At 42.0% G+C, this 22,380-nt stretch overlaps 1 protein-coding gene across 1 annotated transcript in view; it reads left to right on the forward strand.

Annotated features, from left to right (window-relative positions):
- The window catches only part of CACNA2D3 (calcium voltage-gated channel auxiliary subunit alpha2delta 3), a 487,051-nt gene that overhangs the window by 376,662 nt on the left and 88,009 nt on the right, over positions 1-22,380 (forward strand). The window contains exons 18-27 of the mRNA XM_033140932.1: positions 3,975-4,058; positions 10,554-10,625; positions 10,914-10,975; positions 13,545-13,612; positions 15,248-15,293; positions 15,439-15,536; positions 16,551-16,644; positions 18,779-18,874; positions 20,535-20,656; positions 21,253-21,333. Of these exons, the coding sequence (XP_032996823.1) occupies positions 3,975-4,058; positions 10,554-10,625; positions 10,914-10,975; positions 13,545-13,612; positions 15,248-15,293; positions 15,439-15,536; positions 16,551-16,644; positions 18,779-18,874; positions 20,535-20,656; positions 21,253-21,333 (823 nt within the window). The remainder of the gene's footprint in view (positions 1-3,974; positions 4,059-10,553; positions 10,626-10,913; positions 10,976-13,544; positions 13,613-15,247; positions 15,294-15,438; positions 15,537-16,550; positions 16,645-18,778; positions 18,875-20,534; positions 20,657-21,252; positions 21,334-22,380) is intronic.

A 22,380-nucleotide genomic window follows, 5' to 3' on the forward strand; every position in this document is an offset into this window, starting at 1 on the left:
GAAAGCTGAGGTTTATTCCCCCACCCACTGCCCCTCCTTTTATGTGACATAGTTAAGGGTTGGGTTTTTTTTCATTGCATTATGGGCTGGAAATTTTACTGCATGGCAGATTGTTACTGCCAGCTGGCATGGACATCCAATCCAAAATAACTGGTCTTCATTGCCAACCATAATCTAAGAATTTCTGGATTAAAATCTTAAATTATAGCTTTGGTCTGCAGCTCTTTCTTTGGAAAGGGAGGAAAAAGGCTGGCTCTTATTCTCTTATAAGAAAGCAAAGAAAGTCACACTTTTGTTTAATCTTAATCTTGGGAGTTTGCTCTTACAAGGACCCTTTTATGAGTGAACACATTTCAAACGCTTTACAAATTCAGGGCCCAGCAGGGCTCAGTAAAGGATCATGCTCAGCTACAAAATAAATGCAGCTCACATGATACTAGGATTGCAGGAAACCAGTTTTTTTAAAAAAGCAAATTAAATAAAAAAAAAAGCTTAAAAGCCTGCCAGTGGAGATTTAAACCAAGAGCCCGTGCTGCTCCCAGACACATCCCCAGGGGGAGAGTTGTACGTATGCCAACTTAATTCTTCCTCTGGGAATTTAACTCCGATAAATGGAGCAGAGAGGTAGTTATGCAACTCCAAAGGCTGAAGCCTAACTTCCATTCTAATAATGAAACCCAACACTGGGTGGGGTTCCCTAGGCTAGACTTGTCACGTGATACTTCTGCCTTACCTTGTTAAGTGCTCACTCGCTAAGAAAGTATGTTGTCTAGAGCCAAGGATATTAGCAAACTGGATTTGCATGTTGCTTTTAAAATGTTACTCTCCTCCTCCCCCTCCCAATCTCCCTATTACATGCTTGAGTCATTTGGATATTTGAACTAAAATTCCTTATCCCACCGGCAACACCTGGCAGTGTTGCGTGCCCTTTTTAACTTTAGCTTCTTCCATCGATGCAGGGGAACAAGATCCAACAAAGGTTCCTTCTGCAGGAACATTGCGGTGTGTGTGTGGGGGGGGGTACATTCCCACTGTAGCCCGCTCTCTTCAGGAAGGGTTTCCAACTCTCTGGGGAAGCTTTCCGAAAAAGAGGGGGGAAATTGTGAAAATCCACTTTCCTTTCCCTGCAGTGAGATTATTCTAGTTACAGGTGGGTAGCCGTGTTGGTCTGCCATAGTTAAAACAAAATAGAAAATTCTTTCCAGTAGCACCTTAGAGACCAACTAAGTTTGTTCTTGGTATGAGCTTTCATGTGCATGCACACATCTTCAGAAGTGTGAAGAAGAAGTGTGCATGCACACGAAAGCTCATACCAAGAACAAACTTAGTTGGTCTCTAAGGTGCTACTGGAAAGAATTTTTTATTTTGAGATTATTCTGTGAGTGAAGTTTAAGGCAGAAGCAGAACACTGCTGAAATCAAACCACAGGCCTATCACGTCCAACATCCTGTGTCTCTCACTGTGGCCAAGCAGTTGACTTTGGGAAGTCAACGATCAGGACATGCAGACAATAATAGCCCTCTCCCACGGTTGTTCCCTAGTGCCTGGACATCAACTATCTGGATTCAAGCCAATCTGTATTATTTATATTAACTTGATTTACACCCTGCTTTACTTATAACAACTTGAGTAAATCATCAGAGCAACAATGCAAGATAAAAGAAAGCGGATAAACTGAGATAGAAATAATTATAAAAGCACAATAACAATAAGAAAAGCAATATTAACGTTTCAGCGACGTGCCAGATTAAACCTGTAACAGTTACCCAAAAGCCTTCCAAAAACAAGGAGTTTACAGTGCTTTCCCATGTATGGCGTGGGTTTAATGCATGTTCCATCAGGCTGGTACTTCTGTGAGCATGCCAATGCTGTCAGCATCCTCCCTTGGGCAGCTCATAGTGGCTGCTGGAGAGTGGGCAAGGAGGAGGAGAAGGGGAAGCGGCCCAGCCCCGGTAGTGGGGCAGGCAGGCAGAGGAAGAAAGGGGGAGCGGGTCACAAGGAGTCTTGAATTTTTTATTTTTTAAAAAATGTTTTTTTGCGTCTGCATTTAATCTTGCTCCTTTCTAAAATGTATTTATTTGTATGTGTTTTTCTTTTTGTAAATCTACCAAAGAATAAAACAAAATCTCAGGACAGTGGAAGGTGTGTAGTGGTGGTGGAAATGCTCGGGTGTGTGTGATAAAAAAAATTGGGGAATTGAGGAGGGTCAGTTGTGGGAGGGAGGGAGAAATGTCCCTATTTTCATCTGAGGAATGCTGCAGGGTATGTAATACCTCAAGAGGATTCGAGTGAGATTGAGAGGACAATCCAAGCTTTCCTTATGCCGGGCTGTGGAAGAGTGTCGGATTGAGTGGAGGTCTCCCTCTGCTCAGCTCTGCTGTCTGAGAAGGCCTGCTGTCTGCTGCCAAACATGAGGGAAGGCAAAAGTATTGGTTATACCAATGTTGGCAGAGCCCAGAGAAAAGGCCCCAAAATGTGCTGTTCTGAGAGCGGAGGAGGTGGCAGTTTGCTGGATCTTAAGCTAGTATCACTGCTGTTGCCTGATGGCCTCAAGCCTGATTCAAACCCGATCATTATGCTAGCCTGGAGCTTGTGAAGGAGCAGGTCTGAATGGTCTTCCTCCTCTTCCACTGCAGCAGAGCTGTAGGTGCAATAATAATTGTGCCACTCTGCAGAACCCGGCTGGTGTGGAGTGGGGAGGTTGTATTTTGCCCTAAATGCGGAAATGTTTTGAAACATGCTGGCCAAAATAAAAATGTTCAAAAGATGCTACAATCCTCAGTCACGTCTGTGTGAATAAAGCTAAAAATGTTTATAGATTGTCACACTGAGATTACAGAATCCATTGTGCAATGCAACTGTGAGCAAAGCCTGTGTGCTTAAAAGAATTTAACACCTTTTCCTGAAGCAAACAATTCCTCAGAGTAATGCTGGCAGAATTTGTATAGGCAGTTAGATTTTTGGCAGAATTCATAGCTTGGTGCCAGAAAAGAGTTTTTCAGATGGATGTCTTTCTGTGGGTTTTGTACAGCCCTAGTTTTAACACTGAGTAATACAGAATAACTAACTGTGTGCACTTGAGATGTACTCGTAACAGAATGCATTGATTTATTTTCTTGGGTGAGCTCACAACATTTCGTTGTAGGTATTAGCTTTAACCCATAACGAGGTGTTTCTTCAGGGTCTCTCAGTTGTGATGTGCAGCAGGGGGCAGGATTTTCCTACATTACAGGAACACCAGTGTCAAAGCCATTTGTCATCATGAGATGCTTATTTTAAAATGTGAGATTTACAGTGTTGCCATATTAGTGATAAAAACAAATGGCATGTCTCTATTAGCGTGCTTCTTGTATTTTCCCACCCATCTACCCCCATGAAAGGACTGATAAACTACAGTATCAGCAGATATTAACACCAAACTTCCTAGGAATAGGGCCTTATCTTGTTTAAAGAGAAACATGTAAACGTTTTGTTGATAACACTTTAGGAAATATCACTTCCTGCATGGCTGCAAGAACTAGTTCGGGATGTATTTTATAAAATTTGAGAGTACAACTTGCATACTTTCCATATGGTGTAGAATCTGGTAGTCTAATGTATCTGTGGTGCTCATACAAAGCAATTTTCTTTTATTAGGTGTCCAAGTTTATTTGTCCCTGATCCCTCGATGTCAAGGGTACACTGACAATTGCTGTGCTTACGGTCTGTGAAAAGGGCGGCACGTTCTGATTAAAGGAAATCCATTCTGGAGCCTCAAAGAGTTGTGCTAAAAATAAAAAAAAACAAGTTTGTGTAAAGCTGTTGTGTGCTTAACTCAGGATTAAGCAAATGCATTGCTGAAACAACCCATTGCATCTAAACACATATCTAGCATAAAAGCTGAACCTGAGGTTGTAAAGAAATGGCTCATCATTTTGTCCAATGTCTTTTTTAAAAATAATAATAATAATATATATATATATATTAAATTCTAGTATGAAGAAGTAAAAAAGCGAAGGAAGCCTAACTATAGCAGCGTCGACCTTTCCGAGGTGGAGTGGGAAGACAGGGATGATGTGGTGAGTGATTTGTTCTGTCACAGCTTGTCAGAAAGGTCATTGCATTCACTAATTAATATACCACTTTCAAGTGTTAAGCAGCAGGAAGAAAAGAGAAGGGAAAGATAATGGCCCATGTTCTTCCCCTTCTCCATTCAAATTTTATTTTTGTCTTTTTGTTTTGTATTAGTTCTCTTCCCCCCCCCCAGGTATATACAGTACTGATTTTCTCATTCTTCTTCCGCTTCGTACATACGTACCCCCATGTATAGATGTACCAAGGATATATTGCCATTTGCCCTGCACAACATCTTGCATTCCGTTGGTTACCACGGAAGTGACCCTCAAGGGCAGGCCATATTGGGTGTTGGTCGAAGGAAGCACTTAATAAGAGGCCGTGTGTATAAATCCCTACAATGCTTTGGTTCATTTGGTTCATTTAGTCTGCTGCTCAGTGACAGGGGGAGGGGGGGGGAAGAGAATAGAAGAGAGCCCGGTGTTATACGGAGCCTGGGCGGGATTCAACTATTGTGCCCCACTAGTGGAAACCCATGCAAGGACTTCTGCTAGTGCAGCAGTGCTTTCCCTCCCTGTCCTCACCACACAGTGCCGGATTTACGTATAAGCTAAACAAGCTATAGCTTAGGGCCCCACTCTCTTTGGGACCCACAAAAAATTTGAAGGGGGGGGGGAACTGGATGTACATTTCCAAAATATAAGATAAAAAACAAATAAAATAAAACCTACATACAGCAACAGTGTTCTTTGTTGTGTAGGCTCCTATTTGTAATGTGCAAATGGCTTTAGATACCTATTAGGTCCATAAATTACCATATAGCATATATTCAACACAAAAAAACAGCGGCAATTTGGTGTTGACAAAGGACAGCTGGGCATATAAAGGGCCCCATTACCTTCAGTAGCTTAGGGTCTCATCAAACCTAAATCCGGCCCTGTCACCACATCTCAAAAAAAGAAAAAAGAAAAAAGAAAACTGGCTCTAGTGGGGTTGGGAGAATCCACAGAACAATATGTAAGGGGGAGAAGATGGGGGATCATTCTGTCTGGCAAGCCAACTCCTTGCGCTGACAGAACGATTGCCCTAGTGCTACACTGAATTCCCCCTGAGTTTACTTGTTAAACTTCTACCCTTAGCCCACGTAGGACTGATATACCAGCTGCAATAGGAAAGGGCAGCAAGGTTTCAGGAAGCCAGAATCTGCATGTCATGTGGAGAGGATTGGCATAATATATAATCCTGGTGAGACTCATATTCAAACCCATGCTCAGGCCCACTCTATCAGCCTAACGCTTCTCATAGCTCTATAGGTCAAATGAAACAATCACACTTGGCCACCTTGCAAAGCCTGAATGGTGAAAAACCAGGGTATAAATATTGCAGTAAATAAAGAAATAACCCGAATGTGCTTAGTGGAAAGATGGGAAATAAAGGTGATAAATAATCACAGAACAGATGATACATACAGCTGTAAGGATTGGCAGAGGGAGACTAGTCCGGTTATAAGCTCCGCCAGCCATAGAGCTTGGTAAGATGAATGAGGAGGAGGTGCCAAGCCCCACCATCTCCATAGGGGCAGAACATTAAACCTTTGAAAGCCAGGAGTCACCTCTAGGTCGTGCCGAGTAAATAACATTTAGATGTTATATTACACAACAAGAACAGATCCTGTGCCAAATTTTGCCAGGCTGCTCTATATCTCTGAAGAATCTTCCCTGTTGCTTATGAAGCAGCTTAAAATGCCAGAAACCAACCAATATTTTAAAAAGAACCACATTTTTGGTCTCTGTCCAAACCCCAGAATCCAGAACTGCAGGATCAGGTTAGTGCTGTCCATCTAATACCTTCTTTTAGGTATGTGCTAATCTTTTCAGTTAAGTTCTTTCTGTTCCAAGATCATGCTCCTCCCTTGTTCGTATCTCTGTTGTCCAGTCAGTTTGCATCTCCCTTCTGTGTCATTCTTTATTTACATGTCAATTCCTTGAGCGGTACTGTATCAAAAGTTTTCCTGATGTCCATGGCTTAACCTTTGCCTGGTCTTTCTGTTACTTCCACCATAAATCTGATTTGTTAGGCATGATTCGTTTTGTGCAAATCCATGCTGACTGTCCTTAATTAAATCATAACTTTCCAGGTGTTCTCCTTTCGGTTCCTGTTATTGAGCCTTTCCCATAATGTCTGCGCCGACTAAAGTCATGCTTGCATGTCTGCATTTTCATAGATATTTCCTAGCACTCTTCTCAAATATCAGCAGTACATTAGCATCCCCTATATCCTTCCAAAACCCACTCATTTTGGAGAGGTTTTGAATATATCAACGGAAGGTTCCCATATTTACAGTGTCACGTCTTTCTGAAATCTGGGATTCATCACGTATGTCTGCCTCTGGAGCATTATCAGCATTCAGATGTAGGCATTTCTTATCCTTTTTCTCCAACTCAAGTTTATGTTTTCCTTCTCCCTTGCAAAATATATGTCCGATTCTGTCAGCCCACCCCTACTCAGTTTATAAATAATGAAACAGTTCATGGGTTTAGCAGTGCCAGTCTTTCTTTATTTTGCTGATTAAATCAGTTCATCTTTTCGGAGACTTTTCACCTCTTCCCTTCAGCTCTTGTGATTTCTGCTCCTAAACATTTCCACTAGATTTTGTGATGTTTCCCACATTCTTTTCCGCATTTTCAACCTGAACTTTGGCTTAATTCATTTTAAAATGAGATTTGCAAGTGAAATTCCCCACTTGTGCAATTCAAATCAAAATACCCAGATTCTGCAATTGCTGAAGTCCATTGAACATCTCACCAGAGACTCAGAGACTTCTGTTTAATCTGTTCATTAGCACTCACTAGAGAGCATCTGCACTATCAAGCTTTCTAGAAGAAGGGAAAAGACTGACCCCCTTCAAATTGAAACCGGGATATGCATGTTGTCCTTAGACTAGTTTGCAGAGGTCGAGGGAGGGGCCTGCTGTTATAATGCTGCTCTCATCAAGAAAGGGACCAAGGGTAGTAGGAAACAGTTAGTACACCTCAGATCCTGTGGGGAGATTTATTTTTCTTATTCCCTGCCAGTCAATAGAATATTTGAGAGTGTGGTTGCTGATTCAGTACGTCTCAGAGGCATAGAAGCTATTTGGTGCAACTTTGGATGTTTCAATCCACTTTCTTGATTCAAAATGGCATCCAACTGTTGCTGCTATAGCAGTGGCAGCAAAACTGCACCAACGCAATATCTTGGGTTGACTCCGAACACTAACATCCAGTGTCAGCTTCCAATTACTTGGACATCTGCTGGGGCTGGCGTTTTGTTTGGGACCACATCCTCATCTCAGCATTACTGTGACTTCAGCCACCACTCTGGCCCAGCGGCGCCAGGTATAGAGGGTGAAGGGGCTTCAACTCCCCCAATATTTTTTGGGCAGGGGGCAGTGCCCCCCAGTATTGAGGGAGCCACCACTGGGTGCCCTCTGTGCGCCCCAGCCTCCACCCAGCAGCCCAGGAGCCAGGCTACAGCTGGGATGAATGAAGCAAAGGTCACCCATGCTCATCCCAAACTCCGCACGGCTGGGAGGAGCGTGGGCAATATTTGATTCACTCATCCCAGCCTCTGCCTGCCTCCTGAGCTCCTGGACTGTGGTTGGGATGAGCAAACACAGAGATCACCCTCCATGCATCCTGCCCCCGCCCTGCACATTCCAGGTGGTATCACATGACACATAATGTCACATGACTGCACACCCTCAATGTGGGGGGCAAGTCAATGCCCCTGCTCTGGCCCTCTGTTGGTTCAAATGTGACTGCTGTTGACCCTGGCAATACTGCAGCCACCAAACAGTCCAACCCAAAAAGGCTTCCTTGGTGTTGATAGAGATATGTAGAAGCTGCCAAGTACCCATCAGAGCTGTGTGGCTTCCAGCCTATTATGGTGCTACTGTCACAACTGAAAAAGCCTATTTGCTTCCACACTCATAGAACAGAGAGACTGCTGGTGGTTGCAGCACCAACATCACTGGGGTGGGGAGGAGTGGCGGTGATTTCCGGAGGGTCCTTTTTTGCCCAGGGGGGCAGGGAGGGCATTAACAACACCTTGCTCAGGGCCACCCAAAAGCTGAAGCTGCAATACCTGGTTGTGTACAAGTCAGGGAGTGCATTGCCAGTTGGCAGGCCTGGTGTAGAGGATGCAAGCTTATATTGTGATACATTTGTCAACATGTCTGCCTGCCTCTTTACCTGTTTTCTATAGATTCCTTTGTGACATTGTGTCCATTAACAAGACTAGAAAACATGCAGTTTTAATTAGATTAAAGGAGGCACAGTTTTATTTTGTGTTTAAGATATCTTCCGTAGTGAAAACGAAGCTATATATTTGGGAGTGCACATTGTGTTACTTATACTTAAAAGTATCTGGCCTGCTTTTGGATGAAAGATGTTCTGAATCCATATCACTGGTCACCAGTTTCAACCCCAGAGAGGTAGCAGAACAAAAGTCTACAGAATAGATGAAAAACTGAGCTACAAAGCCAAGAACTCTATTCAGAGGGTAAAAAAAATAAAAAATCTAATTCCCACATGCATACTTGATCTTAAAAGCTACGAGGGTTTTGGGGGCCCTTTTTTTAAAGTTTGTGACTTGCCCGAGGGTTGTGTGGGGAGTGGGCGCTGGAAGACTACAGGCTCTGAAATGGAGAAAAATGAGAAACATGTTAAAGATAAATGGAACAGTTCTTTAAACGTTAGAAAGTAGATTGTTAATTAAGACCAGCTCTCCTAGTCCAAAACCACAAAAGTTAAAAAGGGAAAATATTTCCAGAATTGCCTATTACGCATTGTGTGTGTGTGTGTGTGTGTGTGTGTGTGTGTGTGTGTACGTACAAAAAAACCTGCAGTAAAATACTGTATATGTTTTATTTTATATATGCCTCCAGCGAAAAATTATTCTTTTACACTCGCTGACTGAAGAGTAAGATTGTTAGCCGCGATCTAGATGGCCCAGAATTAAATTTAAAGAGCTGCAAACATTGCAGTTTTCAGTCTGTCAGCCATGCTCAAATTCTTCACAAAAACAAAAACAGCTCTTTCCCTGACAAGCTTTGGCAACAGTTCCACCCCCCCACCCCCCAACAGCACAGTCCTCCTTCAGGAGGACATTGATAGCAAATCGACAATGAAAAAAGCCTGTCCCTGTTGCCCAATCAGTCATCCATGATGCATGCAAGTGGATTGGAGAAGAATAAATAGGTGGAGTGGTAACAGAATAAGCTCGCTGGTTCCAAATCCTGGAATGCAGCAGTATCTTAAGGTATTCTGAAATGTCCCTTCTCCAGGGCTGTATGCATTATTTACACATTCAAATGCTATATTGTGTGTGCTCTGTTAGGCTAGTTCAAGGTAAACTGAAAAAAAGAAAAGCAGAAATGTTTTTTGTTTTTTTTAAATCTTATTGAAAATATTATTCAGGCTGCCATCCTGCATCCATTTTCTCAGGATTAAGCCCCACTGAACTTAGTGGAACTTCCTTCTGAGTCTGACATGCATTGAGCACATTCTTCATTTATATAAATACCAGGGAGGTTGAAGCATGGGAAACGGAACATACCAAAATGACAATATACCAAAAACAAGAAAATGACATCATTTATAGCAATGTAAATATAGAAAGCCAGGGGGGAGGGGGGAAGAAACAATGTATAAAACCAGTTTAAATTGACTATAAAGTAAATTTAAAACATTAAAATGCTTGGCCAAACAAATGTCCTGGTACTAAAATTGTGAGTTGAACTCCCAGTCCATAATTCGGATACAAAACTCATTGTCAGGCACAGAACCACGCATACAGGGGGCTTCCAACTTTGGACTACATCCTGTAATCTCTAGAAAGAAATTTAAATTAAGAATGTGTGGAACCCATTTAGAAGTCCCACCAGATAGATAGATAGATAGATAGATAGATAGATAGATAGATATAGCATTCTCAAAAAATGGAGGCAATTCTGGTCTTATGACTCTTTCTCACTGTGTGGAGTGTTTCTTTGCAGCCCTTGGTTCTGAAAGGTCATCTAGTCTGGTGAGAAACAAGTGTAGAAGGATCCCATTTGGAGATTTGTAGGGTACCCATCACCATGTGCATATATGTGTGTGTGTGTGTGTGTGTGTGTGTGTGTGTGTGTGTGTGCAAATTTGAATGGAACTCTTTTAGAGGTTCTCAGAATTTCTTGGGTGTTCTATCCAACCCAGAAACCCCAACATTGAACATGCCCATGTAGTTTAGTAGAAGGGAGGGAGAAGGAGGAACTGACTGGGAGGAGGGCATGTCGGAAACTGAAGAGGTAACAGGGTTTAGTGAGCAGGAAGGGGCTATTGAACAAGCAGTCCAGAAGCAGCGGCAACACCTTCTGCAGCTATGTGAAATATCTTCATTTTGCCCAAATATGCGAACTACAAAGATTATTATTTTTTCCTCATTCCTTGTTTAACTATATGACTTTATTTTACTTTCAGCTTCGAAATGCAATGGTGAATCAGAAAACAGGAAAATTCTCTATGGAAGTGAAGAAAACAGTGGACAAAGGGGTATCGTATAGAAAACACTTTTTCAGCTAGAAGTAAAACAAATAACTGCTTTTTAAAAAAAACAAAAAAAAACACACAAACCATTGGTTTAAAGTGTATGTTTGGAGTGGAAAACTTTCCCTGAGACATGATGTCCACTGTGTTTATTAATTGTGGGTCAGATATAAACATTTGCATGTATGTGTGCATATTGCTGTTATTAATCTTGTCACAGATTTTAAGTTTGCTTTTGCATTTAACCTTTCCTAACAGGCATGTTGTTGTTTCTCTTTCCTTTTCTAAATCTAGAAGCGGGTGTTGGTGATGACAAATGACTACTATTATACAGACATCAAGGGGACTCCTTTCAGGTAGGGTTGGTCATAATAAATGGAACATTTCATCAGGCTCATTGCAGTTGCAAGCCTTGCGAGCTCATTAAAAGCTCATCAGGAGGAGCTGACAATAAAATACTCCTGGACAATGCTGCAAAGAGCATGCCTTTGTAGGTTTCATTCAGGGATGGGTAGTTTGTGAAAGGTAAACTCCCTGGCTGTGATCTGGACCTGCCATTCAGGAAGTCCTCCGATCTCTTCAGTGCTTGGAGAAAGCAGCATGTGTGTGTTCCTGTCTCTACTGAACTGCCCCTGCCACTCCAGAGAACAGGCAGCTCTGCTTGCACAGAGCTCTGGGAAAGGAATGGTACCATTTAAAGGATTACGCTAACAAATGCATCTCTATGTGTACCATGGATCTGAACTGAGAAGGCTTGTTGAGCCACAAGCCATTCAAAGTATGATATTGTATGTATGCAGCCTCTCCTGACCAGGTGTTAACTAGACTGAAGAGGCAACAAGGGTACAGCAGGGCTCCAGAGCTGTGTGTTTAGCTCTTCCCCAAATTCACACACGTTCTCTGAGCCCCTCATGGAGAACCTGGGAAGATAAAAGTTCTCTATTGTTTCCATGAATACAAAAGACTCCCCACTCCAGAAGCTCATCCTCATTGCATGAGAGGTTGAGAAAATTTGCGTGGCCCCAGGGGCAGGCCTTCATACCAGTAACACCTGTAAAAAGCTCTGGGTTGCAAGTAGAGTAAGCAGGCAAGAGCTCAGTCCTGGCTGTGGCACCAATGGGCCCCCAGTTCTTCTTCTTCCTGCTAATTGTGCAGTAAGCCCCTACTGCCTGCATATCAGCTCTGAGCCATAGGCACCATACGGAGGAGAGCCAAGTGGCAAGGGAATTGAGAGACACTCCAAAATATACCAGAGCCAAGAAGCTGTTGTAGCTCAGGCAAAGTCTCATCCCAAATAGGAAGCCTTCTGGAGTCCTTCCTGTCCAGGAGGATCCAATAGCCAATCAGGGTGGGTAGTCCGGAGCCTGAAAATGCATTGCTGCCCAGATGTTTTGGACTACAACTCCCATAATCCCAGCCAGTCTGGGGCTGATGGGAATTGGAGTATAGAAAGTACAATACCTGTACCTCAAGAGTGGCCTCTCCCCATATGAACTGACCTGGACCCTGTGATCACCATCTTCATGCCCCTCCTCCACTAGAGGTCCACAGAGCCACAACATGAGAACAGGCCTTTTCTGTGGTGGCTCCTTGCTTGAGGAAGCTTCTCCCCAGAGAAACATGCCTTTGTTACATATATTTAGGTGTCAGACAAAAGCATTCTTCTTCTCCCTGGCCTTTGGCTAATTAAACCACCTATGGCCTTTCAGATGGGGGAGGATTGTTTTTGTTTGTTAATATGTATTGTGCTGTATATTATGAGCTTTTATATTGTAAACCGCCCTGTGACCCTCTGATGAAGGATGGTATGGAAATAATAGTAAACCATTGTAGCTCACTGGCACAGAAGCCTGAAGATTACCAGATTCTGGTAATAATGGCTCTTGACATTTGTGGCACCCATGCCTCAGGTTGGCCCCTTGTCTTAACTCGGCTGTGGATCAGGATGCCCGTCTCCCTATGAGAGAGCAGTATAAGCAAAACAGAAGTGCAGTTTTCCAGATCCTTGCCTTTCTATTGTGGGTCTTATATTGACAAGATATAGTAGTGTAGATGGTTTAAAGGGCAGAAAAGGAAACGTACTTTTATAGCGTATATTTGTTGTACCAAAAAAGAGGGTTTGGAATTTCCTCTCCGAAGGTTTGTTGATAGTCCATTCTCAAACAAATTAGATACCTGACCACAGAGAATAGATTGTATCTCTGAGTGGGAACCATGTGGACTTTATCCTGTTGATCTCTTGCCAGGCCTCCAAGTCACCTGTACTGCAGTTTCATGAATGCTTTAGAAAACAGAGGAAATGTATTCCAGCCATTCGTCCACGCTGTACATTATATAGTAGTAGTCCTCCATGTGTGACCGTGTTATATGGAGAAGATAAGCCCAATGCGGTATTATTTCCATCACATAAAATATTAACAAAGAATTATGCCAAGTGGGTCATTATGACCCCCCATTAACACATTCTTGTATTTCCTTGCACTCAGCAGCTCTACTGGCGCCCAGACTATCAGTAAGGGCAGTCCCACCCCCATGCACACAGATGACTTTCATTTTTGAGCCTCCTTCCCGGTGAGCCCATGGGCATGTTCAGATCTTGGCTGGAAAATGAAGCAGCTGGAAGAACCACTCTGACCTTGGTGGGGCTTGCATTTGAGCTTGCCAGAGAATGCACTGGTTACTGCACCCCTAAACACACAAATAGATACAGTCCATTGCTCCTGGCACAGTAAAAGTGAAATGGCACTGAAGTGGCTGGTTGAGCAATAAATGCAACCACCGATGTTTTGGAAACAACACTGAATTGTTTCTAGAGCACGGACTAAAAATGCCGGGAGAAATGGTATATATTTTTCTCTTGCACTTTCCTAGCTTTGTATGGGGGGGGGGCAGATTTCATGGCCTGCTTTTTGTTTATCTGCACAGTTTAGGTGTGGCTCTCTCTAGAGGACACGGCAAATATTTCTTCAGAGGAAACGTGACTATAGAAGAAGGTAGCATTTGCACAGCAAATCAGATTTCCTAGGCATTTGTTCAACTGTTGCATGATAATGGGGCTTAAGGCATGTAGGCTTCTCAAGCAGTTTTTCTGCTTTATTGCCCAATGACCTTGTGCATGTTTTGTGTGTGTGTGTGTGTGTGTGTGTGTGTGTGCACATATCTAATTGGATGAAAGATATATGTGAGAGATTTATGGGGACAGTGCCCACAACAAAGATTCATTGTAACATAGAAATATGGTTGTATCATTTTATCCCTCACTTTGTGGGCATCTTTGTGCTAGATTTGTGGTTTTAATTCATTAGTCCTGTTAGGTGGACCCTGGAGCTATGCAGCCACCTTGCTTGCCAAACAGGACAACCCCCACCCCATCTGCACCAATTTGTGTTTTTCATGGTCAAAGCATCATCATTAGAGTATCAGATCCCCTACTTTTACTATTTGAATTATACCTGTATGCCTGCTAACTACAGTTGTGGGACTCGTGAATGTTTTAGAGCCAAAACATACGGGAGAACCTGGGTCCTGCTGTTCAGACAATGATAACTAAGGTTGAGAGTGAGTTTTCATTCCCCTGTAGTTACTCTTCATAGATAGGTCCAGCCTAAACCACACATTTTGCATGCAGAATTTCCTTGGTTCAGTCCCTGGCATTTCCAGTTAAGAGGATCTGGATGCAGGTAATGCGAAGGACCTCAGTCTGAAACTGCCTGCCAGAGTGGACAGCATAGGGTCTTCTATAAGGCAGCTTCCTATGTTCCTGTATAAACAATTACCCAAGCCTACATTGGTCATCTTCATTTTGTATTTAAAAAGTCTACTGACTGTAATCTCAGTCAGTAGAGCACGAGACTCATAATCTCAACATCCTTTTCCATTCCTATCCTCAGCTACATGCCTTTTTTGACTATCTCTCATACCCACCTCCTATGCTTTTTTATGCCTGTGTGTCTTCATGAGTTTTTTTTTTTAAAAAAAAAACTTTTAAAAATACAGGCAGCAATAACAAAAGAGTATATGTAACAGTACCACAAGATCACTAAAGGAATAGAGAAACACACTGGGCTATTTCCCAACACTGCAGCTTCACTGGTGCAACCAGCTTCCGTGCATGCAAGGGAACTTCATTTTCCTTTCCTGTCCCCTCCAGCTCCCTGCACACTCACAAAAGTATATTTGGGTGGTGTACTAGCGGAGGAGAGGAAAAGGAAGTCCCGCTGCATGCCTGGAATTCCACTCACTCAGCATTGGATACAACCCACTGGTTACAATCCTTAGGATATCATGCTTGTGGGATAACTAGGGTAAAAGCGCCTGTTGTCTTAACATGCTTGAAGACCAGCTTTAAGTTTGTACAGGTGTCTTCCAGCTGTCAAACCTATGTGATCCTGTATATATAATGATATTCAGTTCCCAAGGTTTAATCAAATGTATTCCCTTGGTTCTTGCATATTTTTTAGTACTGCTAGAAATACACTTAATTTAGATTAGGGTAGTTATGGTATATAACCTAGCAGTCCCCTCCCTACCCCAAAGAATGAAGAATGGCTGTCATGAACTGTATACAGACACTGAACTGATGCTGATAGCTTTCAGAAAATGACCCTTGCCACATATTCTGATTTCAGGATTGAATGATTTAGAACAGCCTGATGTATCTTTGGCAGATGAATGGTAAGTCTTCAATAAAGCATGCAGTTGATTTGTGTTGCCCTTCTTGTTCATGTGTGGTGTGCCCGACTCCTTCTGCAGAATGACAATGTGAGATCATGCTTACAAATATTTGCTGAAATTATTTTTAACCATGCTATGTTCTCAGGTCATATTGCAACACAGACTTGCATCCTGAGCACCGCCAAATGACTCAGCTGAAGGCTATTCAAAACTACCTCATGGGGAAAGAGCCATTGCTTCCTTGTGAGTTGTTGATTAATTTTGATAAGTATTGCCGGCATTCATCCAAACTGTATTTGCCTTTTACAGAATAACACACCAGCTTCATTTTTAATGCAATACACAGGAAATGGGTAGTGTACATCATTGGTGGGGGACTGAGCTTGCTTGAACCATCAAATCAGTAGCTGGTCTAGGCAAGCTTTTTTCTCTCAGCCTCAGTTCCTCCATCTGCGATATTGGGGTTATGATACTGACCTACCACTGAATGGATTCTAACACAATAAAGATTCTGAAGCTCTTTGAACTCTACATAAACACTAAGTATCCTTACTTAAGAAAGTTCCATTTGTACTGGTTGTTATACAACAAACTGCTGGGTGAAACCTTTGCTTTCATCAGTAGAAATACATTGGCATGTATTGGCATTACTGAGAAAACCAAGATGGATTTTGACGTTCAGACTGTTTGATGATCATACCTGTATGTGCTTTGGTAACAAAAACTCAATTGAGCTGTGGTTGGGATGTGAGATGGTACTGTCTGCAGCACAACCTTATAAATGCAACTGGGAATTTTCCATTGCTGGCCGCAGAAAGCAAATGTTCCATGTGCTCATCTCATTGTGTCTTCTATAGTTGGCACTGGGACAGAAGATGGGTGGTGGTGGATCACAACCAATATTGTGGAATGATGCTACCAAGCATGATAGTACCTGGATGAAATATAGTATGGACATATGGAACCCCTATAAGGATTATATATAGTGCATGGAATCCAGGGAATTTAGATTTCCATGTGCAAGAGAAAGATGCTAGCCATGGTATGTGAGATTTCCCTCCTCCCCATCTCATCTCAAATAGGTGAGATTTCCATCACTTGCGTACTTACAAGTTATTCTGGGGCCAGAATCCACAGTGAAGTATGCAGTCTCTAACAACAGACATGTAGCATTCCTGCCAATATCTACTGACTCCAGGTTTACTGTCGTAAGAAGGCTGCACACATGCTCCTTATTAATGCTTTAAAACTTTATAGGTGATAAAGAATTAATACAGGAAGTACTGTTTGATGCAGTGGTCAGCGCACCAATAGAAGCTTATTGGACCAGCCTTGCACTGAACAAATCAGAGTAAGTGAACAGAGCATTACTTATAATTCTTTTAATAGTGTCTTCACTCGGTTACATACATTTATTTTTCACCAATTCATTCATTGTTTTAAATATATGATGCACAGAAATAATTCACCTGCCCTTATAGACTCCTCCATTTGTATCAGTGGAAAGAGTCGATTCATGTCTACACTCTTTAGAACCTCTTCTGTACTAGAGTAATGGGTGTTATATATTATTAAAATACTACTTACAGAATAATCACCTAAATCATAGATTTCCAATGTGGTGTGATCCTGGTATTGTTGAACTCCAGGAGCCAGCAACCCTAAGCCAATGGCCACACTGGCTACCCCTGATCTAGACTGTCCTCCTGGCACAGGCTTTCCTGTGCTGCCATCCTGAGAGTGCCACTACTCTCTCTTCTCAGGTGCTGCTACCAACTGTTGGCGTTTTCTAAAACTGGGGCTGTGATGTGACATGGAGCCCTGGCCTGTAGAGTTGCTAAGCTGAAACCCAGCTACTTCTCTTTTCCTTTAAACCCATTACGAAAACAAAAGATTGGGCAGCTGTGTGGCTATCCTCAGTCCTGTCATTCCCCCACAATCATCCACTACCTGCTGAAATAAGCAAGTGAGCTGTACATCAGCTGAGGAGGGAGGCTAACGACAGAGCCTGCAGCATAATGGATGAGAGAAATGAGGACTCTCTCGTCTTCCAAGTCAGCAGCCCATTAAAGGGCCATGGGGGGAATCTCTAGGCAGCCACCTGACAACCCTCATGGCGTCATTTGTTCTGGAGCAACAGAATGAAATTGCATGGACAGCATTTAATTTTTTAAAAAAACAAACCAAGATTGACATGCAGTGCCCCTGCTGAGTTGCTCTCAGTGTTTTGCATAAAATCAGTGCATTAAAGCCACATTTAAGGCCATTTAAAACCAATTTTGAAAAGGGAAACTAGGAAGGCAATATAGAAGATTCACTTAAGGGACCAACAGGCCATTGTCTAAAAGCAAATGAAGAGTAGTGGAGTGTCATTTCTTTTTTTTTCTTTTTTCTTTTTGAAAGGTAAGCGGAACAATGAAAAACAATATCCTGGCATGACTTTGCTAGTCCTTACTCCTAAGAATGCACAGGGTTGCAGCCTTGTCCATACAGCATCAGATTAGAGCTGGGGAAATTTCTGAGATTCCCCCCCATCACCCCCTAGAAAAGGGTCACCTTGCATAATTTCCCAAAAATATTCCCCACTATAAAAGACCCTGATGTTGGGAAAGAGAAGGGGACGACAGAGGATGAGATGGTTGGACAGTGTTCTCGAAGCTACTAACATGAGTTTGGCCAAACTGCGAGAGGCTGTGAAGGATAGGCGTGCCTGGCGTGCTCTGGTCCATGGGGTCACGAAGAGTTGGACACGACTGAACGACTGAACAACAACAAAAATTAAATTAAATTAAATGGTAGCAGGCCCCCCCTTTCTCTGCCACTAGACCTCAGAACAATTCTGGGTCCAGGGCATTGTGCAGGATGCAAAATGGTGGCCACGATGCCAACACAGTAATTTAGGTGAAAACAGAAGAGGCTGTGCTACAGCCACTGGTAATAGTGAGCCCCACAACCACCCCCTGAAAAAACCTGCTAGGTAATTTCTTATTCCCCCACCTTGAAAAATTGAGAGAAATGGTGCTCCCACCCATCAAAAAGTAGGGTGTATTATTATTGTTATTGTTATTATGTACCCTGCCAATCTGATTGGGTTGCCCAAGCCACTCTGGGCAGCTTCCAGCATATACTGTATAAAAATACAGTAAAACATTCAACTTTAAAAAGCTTCCCTATGTATAGGGAATAGATGTATAGGATAATTCGGATAATATAAAGCAGCCATTTGCACACAACTATAGGTTAGAGGAAGGGAGATTGTACATCTGTGTTGACTGCTTAACAGTTTATGCTTTCAGTCCAACTCCCACTGATTAATTGGGAAAATATTTTAATTTCAGTTAAAGCTTAAGTTGATTACTGTATTTATTAAAACTGATTAAAATTGCAGTCCTGGTTTGTGCTTGCACTTCTTGTGACCTCAGAATATCTGCATACCATTTACTGTCTGGAAATGCAATTTTTCCTTGTGTGTTGCTCTCCTTCAGAAATTCAGACAAGGGAGTGGAAGTCGCCTTCCTTGGAACTCGGACGGGTCTTTCTCGTGTCAATTTGTTTGTGGGACCGGAACAGCTAACTAATCAGTAAGTAGTATATGGCAATGAAAGAAAGCAGTCCCAGAAGTAGAGAACCATGCACATAATTTTATATAGTCCCTTCTTTCCCTTTCCCACAAGTTCTATGCATTCTAGTTCAGATTCAATGTGTCAAAACAAAGGACACTAAAGCTCTACTGGGCCAAGTGTGAGCTTCAGTTGTTGATTTAGAAAGCCCAACAACTTGGAGCCTGGCTATCTGAGGGGATGCCTTCACCTATTTAGACCAGACTAGCTAGTATGATCTCAGAATGAGGCCTTCTTGGTTGCACTACAGTCTGCAGAAATGCATCTGGTAGCAACCAGGGAAGGCCTTCTCTGTTGCAATGCCCAATTTATGGAGCCATGTCCCCCTGGAAATAAAGTGGGTGCCAACCCCGTTGAGTTTTTGGCAAATCTTGAAAGTGCACTTGCTCACCTCAGCTGGGTTTCTTTGGGCAGGGGCATGGAGGTAAAACACCTGGCCTTGATAAATGTACCGGTTACTGAATTTATGGTTCCATTTTCATTTTCATTTATTGCAATGTGTTTTGTCTATTGCATAGTCTTTTAGCCACCTTGGGATTTTGTTTGGAAGATGGTGTATAAACATTTAAAAAGAAAATAAATTTGGAATTTAACTTGGGATGCTTGTACATAACAGATTGTTCATTCAATTTTCAAACTGTTTCATCCTGCCTCATCACACAAAGAATGAAGATCCGTTTTTAGCAGGTTTAATACAGCTCATATACCGCCAAAAGGCAATGGATATCTATCCCCTTGATTTTCCCCCCACACATACACACTTTGAATCTCCCAAGAAAAATGGTTGCCCATTTGACCCAATTCATCATGCATTGCTAGCTACAAAATAACATTTTAAGTGATAATGCCCAGAATCTCAAGACTTACTTTAAAGCATACCTAAGAAGAAACCTCACCACCTCATTACACATTGAACTCTCATGTTTTCGAAAGCACCTCCATTTCCATGTTGCTTGGAGGACTGCTTCTAGAAAAACACAATCCCAAAGCCCTTCTCTGCACAACTGTTTCTTTGCACAAAATGTTTTGTAAAATAAAATCACCCCCCAAAAAAACCAACCCCTGAAAAGCAATGGCTCAGCATTGTTTCATGCACTCCTTTTTTTTCTCAACACGCATGCTACTTTACTATTATTATTTGTTATTGCATTTATTTGTCGCTTCTTACACCAAAGGGTCTCAAAGCAACCTACACAATCAAAACTGAAATAACAAAAATACAAATATTGAAACATCAATAAAGTAAGGCCTAATGTGCTTTTCTGTTACGCTTCCTGAAAGATGTTCATTGCTTAGTTACTGGGGCTACCTACAAGCTGAGGAGGAGACAGGTTTTCCAGCTGCTGTGTCTTAGCAGCAGCTATGCTTATTTACTGCAGCATGTTTATTTTAGGTGCGTTCTACCTGGGAAGGCATTGTAAACGCAGTTGTAACCAGGTGCATGTGGGGTTGCCATGCTGACACCAGTCACTCTGGTATCGAGAGGGTAGCTTATATTACTCTAGAGTTACTTTCAGGAGAACTAAAGAAAGAAGAAAAGAAAGAAAACTTTTGTTTTTTAAGGAGCTTAAGATGTAAAAACTAAAACAAGCAAACATATTATGTTTTCTTCTGTTTCAAGAGACTTCTTGACAGCTGGAGACAAGGAGAATATTTTCAACGCTGATCATTTCCCGCTTTGGTACAGAAGAGCTGCAGAACAGATACCAGGAAGCTTTGTCTACTCAATCCCGTTCAGCACAGGTTTGTCATTTAATTGTGCTTCGATTCATAGCTATTTCATACACTCAAAACCACTTTGAGATACATGTGAAATGTGTGGTATAAAACCTTTAAGTAAATAAAAAGGAAGGAAGGAAGGAATTGCACCCATCAATTCAGATTGGTACCCAATATTTCCACTTACTTTACTTAAAACTACAGGCAGTTAAGATTTGCAGGATTTAATTTAATATTATGCTGTAATTTCACAGTTTCTAATTCCACTGTGCACACAAAGAACTGTTGTTTAGCGTGAACACACAAACGTACTGGCTTCCAGGTATGCAGCCACAGTCCTTTGAGCTCCTCCACCAGTCCTTTGAGGTCAGCACGACCTAGCAACTAAACAAATGTGTGGTTTAGCATGTCATCCGAATGTGGGGTCATGGTTAATCTCTCCCCTCCTTAACTTCTTGGTTACAGATTATGGTTTAGCAGGATAGAGCTTGACTACAATCTCCAGTTTAGATGACATGCAAAGCTTATTTTAATCTGCTATTGTGAAAACATACCACCGGTTTTTTAAAAAATACATAGTTAGAATCTTAATTTGAATAAATGTTTCTTTTTTATTGTAGAAACAGCAAACAAAAGCAATGTGGTAACAGCAAGTACTGCCATTCAGCTTCTAGATGACAGAAAATCTCCAGTGGTAGCAGGTAAACATTATTGCTCCTTTTCTATATCATTATTGTAAACAGGCTTTGCTTTCTTATGCTACTTAGACTTCCTATAAAATTTATCACTTAAGGAATGTTTTGGAAGTAAGTTCAATGAAGTGCAACTTAATGACCTAATGTCTGGACCATCGCAGGCCTCCTCACCTTAAAATGCTTGATTCTGCATGCCCTGAAGACACGAAAAGCCTTGATTATATGTTGGAAGGGGTTTAATTTGCATTCACAAGGCAGTATCTACCAAAATTTCAGTATGGCAAATCTGAAATCACAAACCTTTCTTATTATAAATTTTAATTAACATAGATGGACCCTTATTAGTCATACCTGTGTATGAAGTTATCTGCAAATATATAGAATAACAATATATACAACTGGCTTAACAGGAACATCGGTGGACAACAGTACTTCTGAAGCAGCTCTGGAGTTCACCAGTGTTTCCTACAAGCTATTTCATACCCAATGTGCTAACTTCCTGATGTTGTTGCCATCAGCCCCAGCCAGCATGACCAAGAGCCAGGGTTGATGGGAGTTTATTTCTTATGTTTGTTTGTTTTATTCCCTTTATTTAATTTATTGACCACCCTTCATCCAAGGATCACAGGGTGGTTTACAGGATAGAAATACAAAAACACATAATAACATACAAAACAATGCCTCCCCCCAACACACAGTTTATAAGGCCATAGATGGTTTAATTAGCCAAAGGCCTGGGAGAAGAGGAATGCTTTTGCCTGGTGCCTAAAGATATGTCATGAAGTCACCAGTTGAGCTTCTCTGGGGGAAACATTGCACAGCAGGGAGGTACTGCGGAAAAGACCCATTCTCACGTTGCCATCCTTTATCTCCCATGGAGGAGGCACACAAAGAAGGGTCTCCGATAGTAGTCACACCCGTCCTGTGAAACACCCTCCCATCAGATGTCAAGGAAATAAACAACTATCTGACTTTTAGAAGACATTTTTAATGCATTTTTAATCTTTGTTGGAAGCCGCCCAGAGTGGGTGGGGAAACCCAGCCAGATGGGCA

Source organism: Lacerta agilis, chromosome 2 (genome assembly GCF_009819535.1).
Source record: "Lacerta agilis isolate rLacAgi1 chromosome 2, rLacAgi1.pri, whole genome shotgun sequence".
Classification (NCBI taxonomy): domain Eukaryota; kingdom Metazoa; phylum Chordata; class Lepidosauria; order Squamata; family Lacertidae; genus Lacerta; species Lacerta agilis.